Source organism: Gymnoscopelus microlampas (genome assembly GCF_963454915.1).
Source record: "Gymnoscopelus microlampas genome assembly, chromosome: 21".
Lineage (NCBI taxonomy): Eukaryota > Metazoa > Chordata > Actinopteri > Myctophiformes > Myctophidae > Gymnoscopelus > Gymnoscopelus microlampas.
The window spans coordinates 34,945,003-34,963,179 of NC_139958.1; the positions used below are offsets into that span (position 1 = coordinate 34,945,003).

The 18,177-nt window shown below is 41.4% G+C and overlaps 1 protein-coding gene across 5 annotated transcripts; it reads right to left on the reverse strand.

Annotated features, from left to right (window-relative positions):
- Positions 1-3,418: 3,418 nt before the first annotated feature.
- On the reverse strand, positions 3,419-17,686 carry LOC311038441 (inner centromere protein-like). 5 transcript variants are annotated; one of them, XM_084047968.1, is made up of 22 exons: positions 17,602-17,686; positions 15,972-16,125; positions 15,242-15,352; positions 14,567-14,751; positions 13,459-13,767; positions 13,109-13,154; positions 12,606-12,651; positions 12,359-12,437; positions 12,087-12,114; positions 11,798-11,840; positions 11,268-11,387; positions 10,834-10,851; positions 10,070-10,179; positions 9,386-9,506; positions 9,156-9,278; positions 8,139-8,239; positions 7,660-7,762; positions 7,147-7,236; positions 5,948-5,995; positions 5,662-5,730; positions 4,543-4,696; positions 3,419-3,880 (listed from the first exon to the last, which is right to left on the reverse strand). In XM_084047968.1, exons 2-22 carry the CDS (start codon positions 16,106-16,108, stop codon positions 3,708-3,710), a joined length of 2,214 nt encoding a protein of 737 aa, XP_083904094.1. In that variant the 5' UTR covers positions 16,109-16,125; positions 17,602-17,686; the 3' UTR covers positions 3,419-3,707. The 5 variants fall into 5 exon arrangements, with proteins under 5 accessions (XP_083904094.1, XP_083904095.1, XP_083904096.1 ...); XM_084047969.1 differs by having other exon boundaries at positions 10,834-10,848; positions 12,087-12,117; XM_084047970.1 differs by having other exon boundaries at positions 5,948-5,992; positions 12,087-12,117.
- Between the last annotated feature and the right edge of the window lie 491 nt (positions 17,687-18,177).

Genomic DNA, 18,177 nt, shown 5'->3' on the forward strand with positions numbered 1-18,177 from the left:
AGACAGGGGGACCCCTGTCCCCTGTTACTGAACAAACGTCTATAGCAATGATTAGTTGATTACTATCAGAATATAGAGCTATTTAAAACACTTACCACAGGATAGGCAGGCAGGCGTGAAGTGCCTCTTAGCCACTAGATGGTGCTGTTACTCTGTGACCAACAGGAGCAAGATTGCAGTCAGGTTCATGCTTGGAGCAACAGAGAGAAGCCTCTGACTGCAGCTTACTCCTAGTCTGGTGTACTTGTGCCCCCTCCTGTCCAGGCCCCGTAATGACAGTCCATAACAGGCCTAGTAAACCCACCATATAACATTTAGTTACTGGTTAGTTTGTAGATTTTGGTTATTATTACAAAACATACATTAAGCACTTCATATAGCCCTATATATACGTATATATGTGAAAATAGCCGATCTACAAGGAAAGCTCACAAAGTGTGGTGATGCCAGTGCGAGCATGAGTGCGAGTCCCCTGGAACATTTGTCCCTTACAACATAAATTGTCCCCACCTGTGTTGGACTTCACTGATCCCGCCCAGCCCCACTCAGTCTGACAGCTGAGCTGGTGGTAGCCCCGCCCACCTGGTGTGCTCCTTTAAATCAAACAACATAATGACAGCACGCACACACGCACACACACACACAAAACTGTATGTTTAAAGAACTATATTTCATTGAAATATAGTATTACATTCTGACTCTTTGGTGATGCAACAAGTCAGATACCTGGTGGTTCATAACTGAACAAATCACTAAGAGTGAGCATTCTCAAGTTATGGACATTTGTGTCGCCTTTACCGTATTAAGACTGACTAATTTAGCTCTTTTTCAGAGACAGGGCTATGCTCTAAAGCAGTATTTCCCAAAGGGTTAGTAAAGTAAAAATCCATTTTAGGTTTCCACATTTTTTTAAATATAAAGAAATCTATAATTTTCTAAAGAATTTCAAGAAGAAAAAAAAACCTTGCCCTAAGAAACCCAGAAGGTTGAAAAAGCAGCTTCTAGATCTGCCATTTTCACTGTTTTTAAATAGGCTGAAGTGGTTAATGCAAGTCATTTTTGTAAGTTTGGGTCCTGGGAAGACAAGCTGAAAACCCTGGTCTAAAGCCTTACATTTCCTTTTACTCGGATCCACAGATGAATATTCAAATCAAAATCAAATCAATGAACAAATACATAAAATAAAATCACAGTCCGTTCATGATGAGACAGAAGTATTGCACAACAGGAGTCCTCAGCAGCATATAGGAGAAAGGTTTGGGGATATTGCACTTGTAGGGGACTATTTCACTTTTTTAGAGTTCACGTCTGATGGCTTGGGGAAAGAAACTCTTGCAAAATCTGTCCGTTCTGCTTCCGAGGCTGCGGTACCTTTTAGCCAGAGGGCAACAGAGTGAACAGTCCATGATGTGGGTGGGTCGGGTCTGTCCTGATGTTGTTGGCCCTAGTCGGACAGCGGTTGTGAGCAATGTCCTTGATGGAGGGCAATGAAGTCCTGATGATCTTCTCCGCTGTCCTCACCACTCTCTCTGCACAGATTTCTAGTCTGGTGCATTGCCGCTTCCAGACCAGACAGATATGCAGTTGGTCAGGATTCTCTCTATAGTGCCCCTGTAGAATGTAGTGAGGATGGGAGAGGGGAGAGTTGGGCTCTTCTCATCCGGCATAGAAAGAACAGACGTTTCTGTGCTCTTTTTACAAGAGAGGCCGTATTTGAGGACCATGAACTTGGTGCTACTCGTTACCTCCACTGCAGTGTCCTTTATGAGTGATGTGTGGCTGTGCTGGTTCCGTCTGAAGTCAACATCTGATCTCTAGTCTTTTGTCTTGTTGACATTCAGGACCAGATTGTGTGTTGCACCAGCCCACCAACTGTCTCACTTCCTCCGTGTAGGTGTTCTCGTCCCTGATGAGGCCCACGACTGTCATGTTGTCCGCGTATTTCACCATGTGGTTGGCACTGAACCTAGCACAGCAGTCATGGGTCATCAGGGTGAACAGCAGTGGACTCAGAACACAGCCCTGGGCTCAGGGTGAGGGAGATGACGCTGGACTTATTTCTTTCCGACCGGCACAGATTGAGGTCTGTTCGTTAGGAAGTCCAGCAGCCAGTTAACAGGGGAGTGCCAAGGCCAGTTTGCCGACCAGTGGACAACCGAGGCCAACTGGACTCCCTGCCAGATCTACAAGCTCACACTGCTTCGCAATGAGTCGCGTTGTGAGCTTGTACATCTGTTATTTTAATATATAGGCAAACCTAACATGGGGCGAGGCACAACATGCTGCACAGGATAGGACCAGATAGTCACAGCCTTAGGTTCCACAGGGAACGAAGATGTAATTAAGTAATATGTCACAGTACCATTGGAAAACCAGTCAGATTGAAAAAGGTGCAGTTTCACAGACGGAGGTGTGCCGTCTGAAGGTGACTTGAGGCAAGCGAGCTGGAGGTGCACACCACACACACACACTCCTTTTTCAATCATACTGTAACATAAGACTGAAGTGGTTAATGTATAATCAAAAACTATAGGTTTCAAATAATTATAGTAGAGTAAAAGTACAATATTTGCCTCCGAGATGTAGTTAAGTTAAAGTATTGAAAATCTCCAGTAAATACACCTAAAATGTGTTGTAGTGATTGAACTAAATTTGGCCCAATACCGCCTTCAGTTCGGTCACGGTGGCGTTTGGACTCACCAAAAGTTTGTTCTTGACGCGCTCGCCTCGCTCACTCCAGCCTGGCTCCTTCCAGCAGCACTTGTATTGGCAATAATAATAATACCCCAAAGTCACCCTTGTGTTTCCTAATTCCTTTTGTTTCTATGTTTGTCTCCTAAATTCCTAAGTGTGTGCTATAACGTGCGGTAAGAACTGTTGCTGCTCTCCGAGTCCAAACACACCGGAGTTGCACACGTGTGTTCATTATATCATTGAGTAGGTGACGTGAACCACCACCAATGCGCCATATGCTCCCTTGTGGCTTGGCAGTGCAATTACACCACCAAATAAGGAATATAAATCAAATAAATCAAAAACACCCATATTGGCTCCTACATGTGTACTACAGTACTTTAGTAAATGTACTTAGTTACTTTCCACCATTGCAACTGAGCCTATTCTTTACATTAATAAGTATGCACAGAAAGCAGTAATGCAACTAAGTAACATTTATAAAGTAACTTCCAACACTGAGGATTTCCCAATAAAATATTGCATGTCAAACAGTTTATCATTTTAAAGTAGTAAAAATAAGCCGATCTACTAACTCAAAACACCTTTGTGTGCTTTTAGATTGGCTATTTTAACAACTTTGTGTGACACTCGTGTGATGAAGTAGGGCTTTAATTTACGAATTTAAATAATGTTAAATTAGTATAATAGGTCCATTTCATGTTGAACCAGTACAACACGTGACTGAAAATTCAAAAAACATTTTTATTTCAACATTATACATACAGTATCTTTAATCTGAACATTAAAAAAAAAAACACAATCAAGAAAACAATGTAAACAAAAGACACCTTTTTAAAAAAGTTTCCCATGAGGTTGAGATCCGGAGGAATCAGATCCAACATCAAGGAACCGGATCCATCACAGAGTTTTTGTCAGAGCTGGTACAGTATGTGGACTTCTGAAATACAATTACTATACTTATATACACACACACACGTTCTCAAACCTTTAATTTTAAAGGACCACCATAACTATTTTCCCATTGGAGGAGAGTGCCAGACAGCGGAGCTGGTCCTCTTATTGAACCGAGGTTTCTTAGTGTAGAAGATCTCCTCCAGGTTGGGAGGTGCGATGGTTCCAAACAGAGCATGGAGGTCAGGAGGGTTGAAGTACTCTCTGAGGAGAGCCTGCTGCAGCTTTGGACCTTTTGGAGAAAAACAAACACATTTTACATTAAACCACACAGACCCAAATTCACATATCTACTAGACTGCTTTCATGCTGTGTTCACACTGGCAGCTACAAAAGATACAGGCTACCATTCATTTTCAATGGAAGCAAGCCACAACATGCAAAGATACAGCAGACGTTTGTAGCTGCTACAAAAGCTACAAATAAGTTGAGCTGGCTTCAACTTCTGATACAAAGCTACAGATATGCTGCGTAGCTTTGAATCTCTTGTAGCTTGCTCTACATCTTTTGTATCCGCCAGTGTGAGAGCATTGGAGCTTAACCCATTAAGACCGGAGGCCAATTCTACGAATGTCTTCTAAATCCCAACAGTAATCTGAAACGTATGTTTCTATATCAGTGGTGCTCAAACTTTTTCATGTCAAGGACCCCCAAAATTATATTTGGCCGCCGACCCCCCCCATCTCAAAATATTTTGTTCCAGGGACCCCCAGAAGCAAAGATTTTAGTTCAAAATGTTCGCTTTAACACAATATATATTCAAAGGATTTTTTCAAAAATAGCAGATCTACGAGCTCGTAGTGCGGCACTCCAAACCAATCTAATCATTTAAAACGTCCTTTGAAAGGGCACGCTCGCATTACAAGCTAGTTGGAGTGAGGATCTTCGACTCACCTTCCGCCCAGGATGGAATGGGTTTACGTGGTGCCGACTCATCATCCGTCGAGTCGTCACTGTTCTGGTCCATCCCATAGTCGTCAGGGTTGCCCGTCAACTTGACTGTCTTGTTTGCACCTTTGGGAGTGATGATGTAGGTCTGTGGAGACTTCTGTAGAAACACAACATGATCGCCATCAGCACACTGGTACGCTTGTATCAGTATCACTGTGCCTACGTCTTGTTTACAATACATCAGCATCACTGTGCCTACATCTGGTTTACAATATTCACGTTACCATTCAGGATATAGTTTTTCATTGGGGACAATGTAGGCATATAGCAGACACTCTTCTCTAGAGTGACTTGCAATAAACAGACTGTAGAGCGACAGTGTAGTGCCTCAGTAATCTAGGATCACAGGTAAACCAAGAACCTAGCATCAGTCTAAACAATATACTATCAAAATAATAACCTGTACATTGAAACTATAGAATACCAGGTAGCATCTGTCTAAATGAAAAACAAGCCTAAGTAACAAAAACATGATGACCATCATACTGTAACTAGGTCAAGTGCTAGCGGTTAAGTTGAAGTCTTGAAGGTATGTTTTCAGATTACGGTGGCAAATTGAGAGTGAATCTGCAGTTCTAAATACAATGGGGAGTTTGTTCCAGTTTGGGAGCCAGAAGGGAGAAGAGTCTAGGATGTGTGGAGCGTTGTCCAGGGTGTTTTAGGGAAGGTTCAGACAGCTTCCCTGTGTTAGCTGATCTGAGAGAGCGGGAGGAGCACTTGTCCTCCTGTGTGTGCGAAGCTTTTACAAAAAAACTTTAGTACAAGACAGATACTGTGAGGCACTTGATTTGACTCCAATCGTTAACCTTCCATTCATTTGCACAACAGCTTCCTGGTTTGTGCCGACGATGATTGCTTTCTTGTAGAAGTTATTCTTCTATTGAATTTATTATTAAAAACTGGTTTACCCTGAATTTATACAACCACTAAGAGGGTCAGAAGCACACCGCTCCCATCGAGCTTCCTACGCCTCTGCCTCTGCAGCTGTTACTAGTTAAAATTACACCAATTAGTTAAGATGTTCTGTTGTACTGTATATGCCAAAGAACGCGTGTGTGTTACCTCAAGATCCATGGTAACGTCGAGTCCAGCAGGTCTGTCCTTCCCTGTGGGACTCTTCATGATGGAACTCTGAACACACAATAGCTTGAATTTATATAGTGCCTTTCATGAACCCAAGGATGCATTACATAAAAAAATAAAAAATAAACTATTCATCCAATAGCCATCAAATAAAGCCTTGAAAATGCCCCAAAAATAAATGTTATAAAGTGGAGGTTCTGTGGATATTTAAGTCCACATAAACTGTAAAAAATAACTTTATAAATTAAATCCGTTTTGTTTTTACCTCCACATCCATTGTCACGTTGAGGCTTGCAGACTGTCCTAAAGGCTGCTGGAGGAAACACAAATATCAACCTCAATATTACATGGTAAATATATTAAAAATGATGAAATATTAATACTACTTTATCATCTTATAGCAAAAGTAACGCTGCATTTACAAAGAAAATTGCAACTGTGATAAGTTGTGACCATTGAGCCAAAGGCCACATTTTATAGTGAATCCTTAAAAAGGTGAAAAACATTCACACATTGTGAGTCTAAACCTTCAGGTTACAGTGTTAAGAATCAAGCAATCCAAGAAGAGCCAAGTCACAACTAGACAAGTCCAGTCATTGCTCAGGTCACGTCCAACAACATTTAATGCAGGCAAAGACCGTGGTCTTACAGATAAATGTCCTTCACACTCATCGTCTGAAGTACAGTAACATGTCTGATCACCTCATCAGATTAACCCATTAAGACATGGGACGCATCTGTGTCATTTTTAGATTTGAGCTAAAAGCATCATTTTACACTTTGGCTATTTTTGAGAAAATGTGCAAATCTTTGAATATATAGTTTTAAATTTGTAACTCAAATCTTTGCTTCTGGGGGTCCCTGGAACAACATACTTTGAGATGTGGGTCTGCAGTCAAATACATATACATTTTGGGGTTGACATTAAAAAGTTTGAAAACCACTGACATAGCAACATACGTTTTTTTTTAAACTGTTAGGATTTAGAAGACATTCGTAGAATCGGAACTAGGGTTGTCCGATATTGGCTTTTTTACCGATAACCGATATTGTCCAACTCTTAATTACCGATATCAACCGATACCGATATATGCGGGGATTATTGTGATTAGGGTAAGCTCAAATGTCATATCACACACACCATATACAGTAAGAACTCCTGTAACTTATTCATAAAGCAAAAAAATATATATATATATTTTTTTTTTCAAAAAACAATTTTTTTTTTTTTTTCAAAAACCAATACCGATATTTTCCCGCTATCAATTTTTATGCTAATATCGGCCAATAATATCGGGAGGCCGATAATATCGGACATCCCTAATCGGAACCTCAGGCCTCATCAGATTAATGACATGCGAGTTAAAACCAGAAAGTGGCTTCGGTCATTTCAACTTGGTCCACATGTACAACTAAAATCTAGATAATATGATGGATGACAGATGAGATTCTCTGCAAACTAACCTGCATCTTGGCTGCTGCTTCAGCCAGTCTCTGTTTAGCAGCCCTCTCTTCTTGAGCCGCCCGCTCTTCAGCCAACCTCTGCTGCTCTTCCTACAGCAGTAGATGAACGTTAATAACAGTCACATCATCACTGTCTGCCAGAAACATTGCAGCTCCAGATTTCATCTTTTCCCATAAATGAATGTCCCATTTTATACTTTGACAGTGTCGCACAAAAATAGCTGATCTAAAAGCTCAGCGCACCACAGTGCGTTGCAGATCAATTTAAACAAGACATGCCCAAAACAGGGACAGCACGTTGAAAGTAGTTAAAAGTCTCAGATCTATAAGCTCACACGGTCACGGCACGTGAGCTTTTAAATCAGCCATTTTCACAGAATGACGTGCCCAGAACAGGGGCATTAGGGTACATGTGGTCAATAGTTTGTTTCTGGTGTTCAGTTTTAGTTGAGCTCCAGAACAAACACAGATCTGGTTTGTTTTTTCCTCACTGATGTTTAAGTGTCCGTTTACCTTCTTTCTCTGGTCTTCCAGCTCCTTTCTTTTCTCAGCCTCCTTCCTCTCCTGCTCTCTGGCAGCTTTCTCCACTTCCCTCTGAAGAGCTTCTGCCCTCTCCCTGAGGACAAACGATACCACTTTAACCAACTAGTAGCAACACTACTACACATCATAGTGATTAAGTAATGTAACACTGCATTATTATAGTATAATGCCTGACACAAACATATCGTTTGTGTCAGGCAGGAACCTCTTTCTCAATAGTTTACAGTTTTTGTAAATGAACACCCTACTTGATCATACTACAGCGTCAAACGAGTGTAGTAGATCCACAATTTAGCCTTAATGTCTGATTGTACCGTGTACTACGGGCCGTTTACATTTTTGACTAAGTATTGAATCAAAAATAAATATATACTTAGCCAGGAGCATAAAGTGTGTTCAGGGTGCAATTTGTACCGTTCAGTTTAAGTGTGTGAAGGTGCAGTTTGTACCGTTCAGCTCTCTCCTGTTCCTTCTTCACCTCCTGAGCTCTGAGCGCCTCCTCCTCCGCTCTCCTCTTGGCCTGCAGGGCCTGCTGACGTTTCTCCTCCTCCTGAGGAGAAATTGGGAGAGAACGTAAAAAACCTTAAGCTAAATGGCACATTTATATACAAAACCGTAATGGCACATTTATATAACACCCTTATCCAAAGTGCTTTACATAGTCATGGATTAACCCATTAAGACCTAGAACGCACTTTTTGATTTGAGCTAAAAAGCATTATTTTACACTTTGGCTATTCAAAAATAGCAGATATACAAGCTCATAGCACAGAGTGCCGCACTACGAGCTTGTATATGTATATCTGCTATTTTTGAAAAATCGTGAAAATGTGTGCAAACCTTTGAATATATATTGTTTAAAGCGAACATTTTTAACTCAATTTTTGCTTCTGGGGGTCCCTGGAGATGGAGGTCGGCGGCCAAATACAGTAATATTGTTCCTGCTGTTCTACATACTGCCAACCAGGTGAACAAAAAAAGAAATCACAGACTGAGACTTTTTATTTATGAAATATAAAACCATTAGGGTTTTATACCATTAGGGAAGACGCTTCTGAACATATTGCTAGTTTGACCATTTCAAATGCTCCAATCTTAACCGAAAATAGCCGGTCTACAGCATTGAGAGCTTGTAGATCGGCTATTTTCACTGTGCAACATCCTTCCATATAGAAGACATGCTGGCTTCTATGGCGAGAGAGACACTGCAGTAAACTATCAATTATTTTGCTGACGAGAGTATTTCTATGTGACTGAAGACTTGCCAGCCGATTCATTTTAATGAATAAGTTACAGTAAGCAAGTAGGTCAGGGACTCGGGGAGACTTAATGTCGGTAACAGTAAACAATAAGCGATGATCTGCAAATATTACAAATTAAAGTGTGTACCGTTAATGGAACTGATTTGGTCACTAAAATGAACAAAATGGCATTTCTAAATGTCAGGTGAGCTGCAGTGAACTTACAGCCTGTTGAAGCCTCTTCAGTCTCGTCTCCTCTTCTAGTTTCCTCCTGCTGTCAATCTCCTCCTGATGTTTCAACGCCAGCTGTTTCTTCAGCTTCTCCTCTGCCAAGCGCTCAACACGAAGCTGGAAACGCAAACAAATATGAGGCAATGAAATGAGTAATTGAGGTGGATTTTCACTTTTAAAAACAAAGGAAAACATTGCCAGGGAGGAAATAAGGAGTTAGTCACCTTATCGTTCTTCTCCTCCACCCGAGCACGTTTCTGTGCCGTCGTTTTCTTCTTCTCTTCCTCCTTCTGCTCTTCTTTGGCTCTGGCTTCCACTGCTTTCCTCAGCCTCTCCTCCCTCTTCCTACAGACATCAAGGTAGAACATGAGTAAAACAAAGAAATCGGTGTCAGTTATGTGTTTGGTGAATCAACACTTCCTGGCAATAACTGTTATACAGTTGGGGCACCATTTAAAGGGAAATAAACAGGCTTTCCATTTGTAAGAAACATGTATTTGTGGAATGAGCAGCACGGCTGAGTATGTGGGTTGACTTGAGCCCATAAAGAAAAAAGGACAAATCTTCTGCCAAACAACTTATTTGATCATCAACAGTAAGGATTACACAGTTATGTGTCAGGGGCACAACCCACATACTGAGCTGTGTAATAACAGTCATAGTGTACCAAACCCACCTGAACACTGAGTTATAAAGTGAACCCATTTAGACCTGAGGCAGATTCTAAACATCTTCTAAATCTTAACCCAAGTTCTGAAAAACACAATTCATAAAATCAAAATAAGTCATGTTGCTATATATAGTAACTAAAATGACAGGTGTTTCCGGATTTAAAAGGTCTAACGTATAAGGTGTAACAGGTCTAAAGGGTGAAACCAGATTAAAACCATTATTGACACATTTTGTACCTTTTCAGTTCTTCCTGTTTCTTCTTCTTCTCGTCCTCTATTTTCTTTATCCTCTCTTCTTCCAGCTCCTGCTTCTTCTTGAGCGCTTCCAGTTTCTGACGTTGTTTTGCCTAAAAAGAGAAACAAATGTACTGCAGTTCAATCCATCCTGAAGCCATTAAGCCCAGTCCTTCACCAACGGTTCACATTGAAACCAAACTGTTGCAATGTGTTTCAGAGATAAATTGCTGAATTGCAATGGTTTGTGGTTGCATTGTGCATCATTGGTGTGGAACGAGTTTTAGTAACAGTGTAGCAACTCCCAGCTTCCCAGGTAGATGGACATTAAGAAGGACAATCTCAGTCACCAGAACCAATGACATTAAATGAATCTAACAGAGTTTGAAGTTATAACGGGTTTGTACAGGAAGGTGGTGTGTCTGATAAAATGAAATGCAAATATCTAAATACTGAATCAAGCAACGTAAAACTGTACGGGACACAAAAGTCTGAATGGATGTTAAAATGACCAAGTGAAATATCCCATTAAATAGTGTAAAACAAGGTTATTAGTTAAATAGCGTGCACAACTGTGTCCTAAAAAGAGCTTGACAGCCTGGACTGTCAGTCGTCGTAACACCACAGATTCACAATAAAAAGAGTTTGACAGCCCTGGTGCAAAGAGTTGTTGCAACACCACACACACACCACTAGGAAGTAGTGAACCAATGAGAGCAGTTGTCTAATGAGTCGTTATGGAAACAACGTTGTGACATCACACTTACCACAACACCCCCCGTCTGCTGGAGAGGAGACAACGCATACTACATTACCCAGCATTCATAGTTCTACAACACTACATTAGCCAGCATTCATAGTTATACATCGGGACTACAAAACACTACCTCACCAACATTCAGAGTTCTACCAATGGTCGGTCTTAGAGAGCAGACTTAACAGTGTGATTGTCCACAGTACTGTTATTAAATATGATCTTTAGGACGGTCAGTCCTAAAGATCAGATTTAAGGAACCCAGGCATCTTATACAGTCCTGTCTAAATAAATAAAAACTATAACACAGCTGCATTCACTCTAGTGGCTGAGCCGAGGCCACTGACAGTAACCGTGTGCGAAGAACTGGACATGATACGCAGAATCCTAACAGTAGCCATAATAACTACACACAGTAGTGTGCGACAGTAAGGTGTGTTGACGTACCACTGTGTCCACCTTCAGAGGAGTGGTGTGTTTAATGAAGGACTTGACAGCTGTGCGACCCAGAGAGTTTGAAGTCAACATCTGGTTCCTCTGGAGGAACGTCTTCACGTTGGACCTCAACTGGAAAAAGAAAAACATGACACCAACGTTATTTTGTTTGCATTTATCACCCCTCATGTTGGATCACATAACTTGGCTTTATTCTCTAGTAGTCTACTGCGTGCCATTGCGTGTCTGTAATGAACAGTTGGGCCTCGGCAGCCTATTAATATGCAAGCATTTGTTGGTGGCACTATTGGTGGCATATAATTACAAGTTTACAAATCTTAGATCACGACGTCATAGACGTGCTTGAGGGTGCATACATCATAGATGGATTATATAAACCCATTAACACATGAGGCCAATTCTACAAATGCCTTCTAATTCAGTAGTTCAAACTTTTGAGCCAAGGACCCCGAATTTATTATTTTAAAATCCACAGATATGTCAAGAACAGTCATTTAACTATAATAAAATGCTTATCTTACCGCAGTTTCGGCCTTTCGTTTGGAACCCCTCGTAGTCGTAGATCTGGAGAAGAGCAAGTCTAAATTAAAATACAATCCAAGAGTCATCTGCTCATATTGGGCATAAATCATATGTTATTTGACATGTAGATTCTGATTGACATACGTTTTAGACACCATGTTAACCTGTTTGACTGACAATTAAAATACAATATTAAATAATACAGTTTGACTCTGGTGTTATCAAACATCACAAATTGCCTAAACAAAAGCCATCAGTTTGAAGACATAAATCAAAAGCAGAGCTTACCTCACAGGTGACTGTACAACTGGTTTATCTGCTAACAGAAATATAAATGAACCATTGTGTACAATACATCACGAGTGCTTTATCAGACACTCAAGACAGACATGAGACTCCTAGAGTTGGATTTGTGGAGATCTGCTGCCCCCCTCTGGTCAATAGTTTTTTATGTCAGGTGGGAATATGATTTATCCCTGCTTCTGGTCACACTAAATTAAATGCATGCATTTTTCCCTTTTGGGTAATGTAGATGCCAACACCCCCACCTCAAGTCTTACCTGTGTTGGATTTTGAGCTCCCAGCAGCAGAGCGACTTGTGGCCCGAGTCACTCTGTTACTGCTGCCACTAGCAGACAGCTGCTGGCACAAGAAAGAAACAAACAAACTCAGTTAGCAAACATCTTGTCGTTACGCTACACCACTCTCCCAGACAAACAAAATGTAATTATGCAATGTCTATAGACGATATAATGTAATGCCAATAGACATTATTATGATCATTTAATGTTCTGGTCATAAACAGACCTCTAGTTGCTCAGTGTCAGCGAAGGCCTCAGCTTCCGACTGCTTCCTGAAAGACAAATGTTTGCAAAGCTTTAGGAACATTTAAAAAAGTCAAAACAGATTTTTATCTTAGAACACAAAGACCGAGAGTCCAGTGGTTCTCGAGCGTTTTCACGCAAGAATCCCCAAAACGATATGCATTTGTCCGCGGACCCACTTCCGAAAATACTTGTACCCCAAAAGAGTTGTGGCACAAATTCGGTTTAGAAATGTATATTACAAATTTCAAAGTGACATTCTACGAGCTTGTCTTTGGCTATTAAAAACAATAGATATACAAGTATAACAATGGTTAAAATGACTGTGATGCTAAATTAGTTAAAATAGCATCACAATTAGAACGGGGGGACCCCTGGACCCTACTTTGAGAACCAATGCCATAGACGATTAGTAATATATAGCCGAGATAATTTGAGACAGCTCCCTCTTGCTGTACAAGACCACACGTTCAGAAAAAAACTCACTCTGGTTGGTGTTCATCCTCTTCTTCCATTTCTGCACAAGTGTCTTCTACAATGGAAAGAAAACAATTGAATTCACCATACAACCTAAGAGGTCCAACACGCCAAACCGATGGCGGTGTTGGAAAGCATCTGTGGCTGAAAAGGACCATCGGCATTTTTCTTTTTGCTTATCTTAGGTACTATGCGTAAATATGTAGATTTGTTTGTTTCGTTTGATCTCTTAACCCACAAAAACGATTTTTAAATTTGTACTTCTGTAAACCTGTGATATGACAATAAAGCTACACTTACCACTGTGATATGACAATAAAGCTACACATACCACAACATTTGAGTTACTGAACACTTACCATCGCAGACAGAGTTGGAGGCGTGAGCCTTGACCTTCTTCAGCAGCGACCTCCGGGAGGCTCTGCGGACAGACTGCCGGGTCAGGCTGTGACGCAGGCCAGCTGCCGAGTGACGCAGCGTCAGGGAGACCCGCGGCCTGGTGGGCGTTCCCGCTATGGCCACGTTGGTGGCCGTACGGTCGGGGGAGGGCTGTGGCTCTACAGCCACCAGCTGTGGAAGCCTGGCTGCCTCGGCAGAGCGCCGGTCGCCAGCAGAGATCCTCACCATGGCTTTGGGCAGCGCGGTGGGCACCCGACATGGACGATGCTCTGTGGGGAGAACGCGGAGGGGAAGCGAAGCGTTCACTAGGGCTGTCACCACTATCGTGACATGAGAGGAAGCGTTCACTAAGGCTGTCACCACCATCATGACATTTGACTAGACAGGATTGGCATTTAAGACAGAGGGGCACGGTCCCTTTAGTCAAGGGACAGTGCCCTAAATACCTTCATACCTAACTACTTCTCCAACGTGAGTGACACCCACTAGATGGAGTAGCCATGATCTGGTACACCCCACATTTAGAAAAGGGGAAAAATTCTCATTCTACTACTACAAAATGTGGAATGCCCTGACACCATCCATTAAAAGAGGCGAATCACTGGTTTCTTTCAAAACAGATCTGGAAAAAAAAGTCAGGAGACCACAAGGGAGATAAATGCAGTAATTGCCGCCGTTTTTCCATTTTCTCCTTTGTACATAGTGTCTTGCATTTGTTGATGAGTATTAGAGTCATTTTTTTGCCGTTGATGAATTGAATACATAGGACCACTATGTTATCCTTTTAGCCTTAACACATTAAAACTGGGAAACCATCCATGTCATTTTTGATTTAGCGTTGGGTATCCAAAATGAGCAGATCTACAAGCTCACAGCGTGTCACTTTCGTGCCGCACTGAGAGCTTGTAAAGCTGCCATTTTTTAACTACTGATTTAGAAGGCATTTGTAGAATCGGCCTCAGGCCTTAACGGATTAATGTCCGACTGCAACACGAGCCGTTCTCATTTCTGACTAATAAAGTATTCAATCAATCAGGGGATTAATGTATTCATTGTGACAAGGCCTACCGTTCATATCATCAGTGTCCTGCTCTACAGGCTCTGTTTTGACCACGCTGCCCTGAGGCGGCTGATCCTCGCCGACCGCTACCTCCACAGAGGAGGTAGACGGATGGGGCTCCGTCACCTCCTCAAAGACCAGGTCCAGCTTCTTCACAGAGGCAGCCAGGTTGCTGCGCCTCCCCGTCGAAAACCTACAAAGAGGTAAAGAGGGTTTTTTTTTAAGACTTTAGAATGTGGAGGATTTTCCAGCACATTTCAGAGTGAGCTCACACACACAATGTATTTATACAAGGGTTAGCCCACAAAATGTCACGACTGAATATTTTTGTATGTCCAAGTCCTAATGTGTGATTTGTGAAACGAAGAAAGAAAGGAGTGCTCCACACTAGCGCTGATTCCAAACACCACAATATGTAAACCTTTGCTTTTATATGAAATACCCGAGAGCCTTAAGATTTTATGGAAGACACTTCTTAATAACATATTGCCAGTTTGACCACTTCAAATGCTCCAATATTGAAATAACCGAAAATAGCCCATCTACAAGCTCTCGCCACCAATTGAGAGCTTGTAGATCGGCCATTTTCATTGTGCAACATGTTTTCAAATAAGTCTGACTTCTATGGAATCCAAATGAATGGAGACCGACAACTTTAATCCAGTCCAATGTAAGAAACTAACCTCCTCCTGGTTCGAGCCTCATCTTGAAGCGCCAGAGAAATCCGCTTCTTACGAGGGCGTCTTTTCTGGGATGGTGTTTTTGGCATCAGCTCTGGCTCGGTACTGGATTCACTGGAATAAAGACAAGTATCATCAACTGTAGCTCGGTGTTGGATTCACTCACTGCATTATTGACCCATTTAGACCTGAGGCAGATTTAGAAAAACACCTTCCAAATTCTAAACTAAGCGTAAAACAAAATAATGTTGCTATACGTGCGTGCACACATGTATACATATATATATATATATATACACACATATCTATCATATTGTCTCTCTCGGGTGGAAACCTCATGTCCTTTTCAGGATTCAAAAGTAGCAGATCTACAAGCTCAAAACGTGTCAAGTCGCACCGCGTTTCGTACTTGTGGATCTGCTACTTTAGTGTGACACTGTTAATTTTCAGTTCACTAAAGAGACGCCTGTTAGTGAACAGGGAGAGAGAGACCCCCGTTATTGAACAGGTAGAGAGACCCCTGTTATTGAACAAACACTATAGCAATGCGTAGCTGGCAAACGCATGTTTTCTCATCGTTGCCAATAAAGCCACTTTGAATTGAATAACTACCATCAGACTCATGAAGCCATTTATTTGACCAAAATCACATCAGTTATAACAGCACCCTTAAAAAAAAGAATCAACTTTATTTATTGTAATAAAATAACCCCAAAAGGGTTTAAAAACCTACCCAGAGAACATGCGGTAGGCCTCCTGCTCGATCTCCCTCAGCCAGACCATGTGGACGTTATCGATCTCGGCTACAAAGTCGTCCAGTCTCTGGATCATCATCTTGGAGATGGTCTGGGTGGCTTCCAGGAAGGCCATGATGGATGCAGCGCAGCCTAAAAACAAGGAACATTAACACATTAAAACTGGGAAAGCATCGGTGTCCTTTTAACCAAATTTTATACTTTGGCTATATTCAAAAATAGCAGATATACAAGCTCATGGGATTTTTTTTTTAAGTGAATTGTTATAACTAAAATATTTCCTTCTGGAGGTCCCTGGAACAAAATGTTTTGAGATGTGGGTTCGGAGTCCAAATTCATGTAATTTTGGGGTCCTTGACATTTGAGCACCACTGATATAGCAACATAATTAACCTAACTGGGCTCAGAGCTGGGAGTGCCTGCACACAACATGCACCGTGTTAAAAAAAGACTTGATGCAAAGCATTGTGGGCTTGAAGATCTGCTACTGAACACTTTTGAATATAGGGCTTAAAGGGGATGAAACCCTTCGTTTTATGAAACTACAGCAGTGTAGAAACAGCAGGTAATGTCATAATATTACAGTACAAGCACTCTGGATATATAGTGTGGGCACATCATGTTATATTGGCCATTTTTAAAATAATAAAAGAATTTGGAAAATGGTCTTAATGCAAAATACCACTATACATGATATAAACATCACGGTACATCATAATCAGACCTGAATGTGATCATTTAGGCATGTCCATGTGCTTTGACAATACCGTCATCATATCTAAAGCCAACACACCCATTAGTGTAGAATTTGAATATAACACATCATTATCAATGTATATTTTAAAGCCAACAAATCCATTTAATAATGTGACGGAACTATAAAGTATTTAGTTTTTTCCACTAACTTCAACCGTTGCAACCAGCCAAACACTAAGTATAAAACACATTTTAACATTTATCACTTAGTTTTATTTACCTACAAACGTTTCTCCATCGACAGTTACCACTCTAGCCATGGTTCACATGACGCTCGTCTGTCACGAGCGCGCCATGGCGCAACTTGTACCTGGTTTTGAATCGGTCTCCATTCAAATATAAAGTGCTGACACCACGGCTATGGATGTAATAAGTTGAAACGCTGGGGTCTCAGTACCCGTATGCTCCGTATTGTTCAATAAAAAGCATGTTAATCCGATCGGTGGCCATTTTCTCATAGAGTTATAATGCATCAGAGTGCAATACACCTACCAACCGATAGTGTCGCGTAGTTTAAAGCATATGAGAAAATGGCCGCCGATCGGATTAAAATGCTTTTTATTGAACAATACGGAAGATAGGGGTACTTATAGACTCAAGTGTCTAAACTCGTTACATCCATAGCCGTGGGGTCAGCACTTTATATTTGAAACCTGAACGTTCATGTAGATGTACGGGTTGTATAAATGGAGAAAGTGGCAAAACCAGGTACAAGTTGCGTCATGATACGACTTGTTTCAGGGCTAAAACCCCATGCTTAGGGGGAGTTTTAGCAGATCTACAAGATCACAGCCACCACAACCACAACGGTTTACAACGTTTAGCGTAAAGGTGAATAAAACATGACGTTACCTGAATGGGAAACCTTGCAGTTGATGATTAAATGTATGTTCTACGTCCGTCCGTCTGTCTTTTGCTCTCAAACAAACTAACCGCCGCACACGTTCAACTCTCTATAAATCACATCCAGCCAATCGCAAGGCTCCGTAGGGTGGCGTCACACGAAAACCTCGCCCCCCCATTGGCTGATATGGATGACCACTTTGTGACAGCTGAGCTGGTGGTGGCCCCGCCCACCTGGGTGTGTTCCTTTTAATCACATGTGTAGAAGAGAGAGTTATGCAACGCGTTGTGAGCTTGTAGGTCTGCTATTTTCAAGAGATTTTATGCACATGATACCTTGTGAAACGGGACATTCTGCATAATAATGTTTAAAAACGTTAAAAACGTTTTTTCTTTAGTAATGTCCCTGCCCAGGCTGTGTAAGACTGAGCAGTTGTTATACTTTTCAGCACTAGAGGACAGTGTTAACTCACTTTTGGGGTTTGGGGGAGAACTGAGCCCATTATGCGTTTTACATTTTATAATCCAACCATTTCTAATCACTCACACGCAAGAACTATTTTTTTATTCACTTATAAATTAGTG

Excerpts from the sequence above, each read along its gene's own strand:
- LOC311038441 (XM_084047967.1), bottom strand. The coding sequence starts at position 16,108 with ATGGCCTTCCTGGAAGCCACCCAGACCATCTCCAAGATGATGATCCAG. Across the intron at positions 14,752-15,241 it reads GAGGCTCGAACCAGGAGGAG|GTTTTCGACGGGGAGGCGCA; the intron begins GTTAGTTTCTTA and ends ACCTCTTTGTAG. Across the intron at positions 9,279-9,385 it reads TGGAGGAGAAGAACGATAAG|CTTCGTGTTGAGCGCTTGGC; the intron begins GTGACTAACTCC and ends TTGCGTTTCCAG.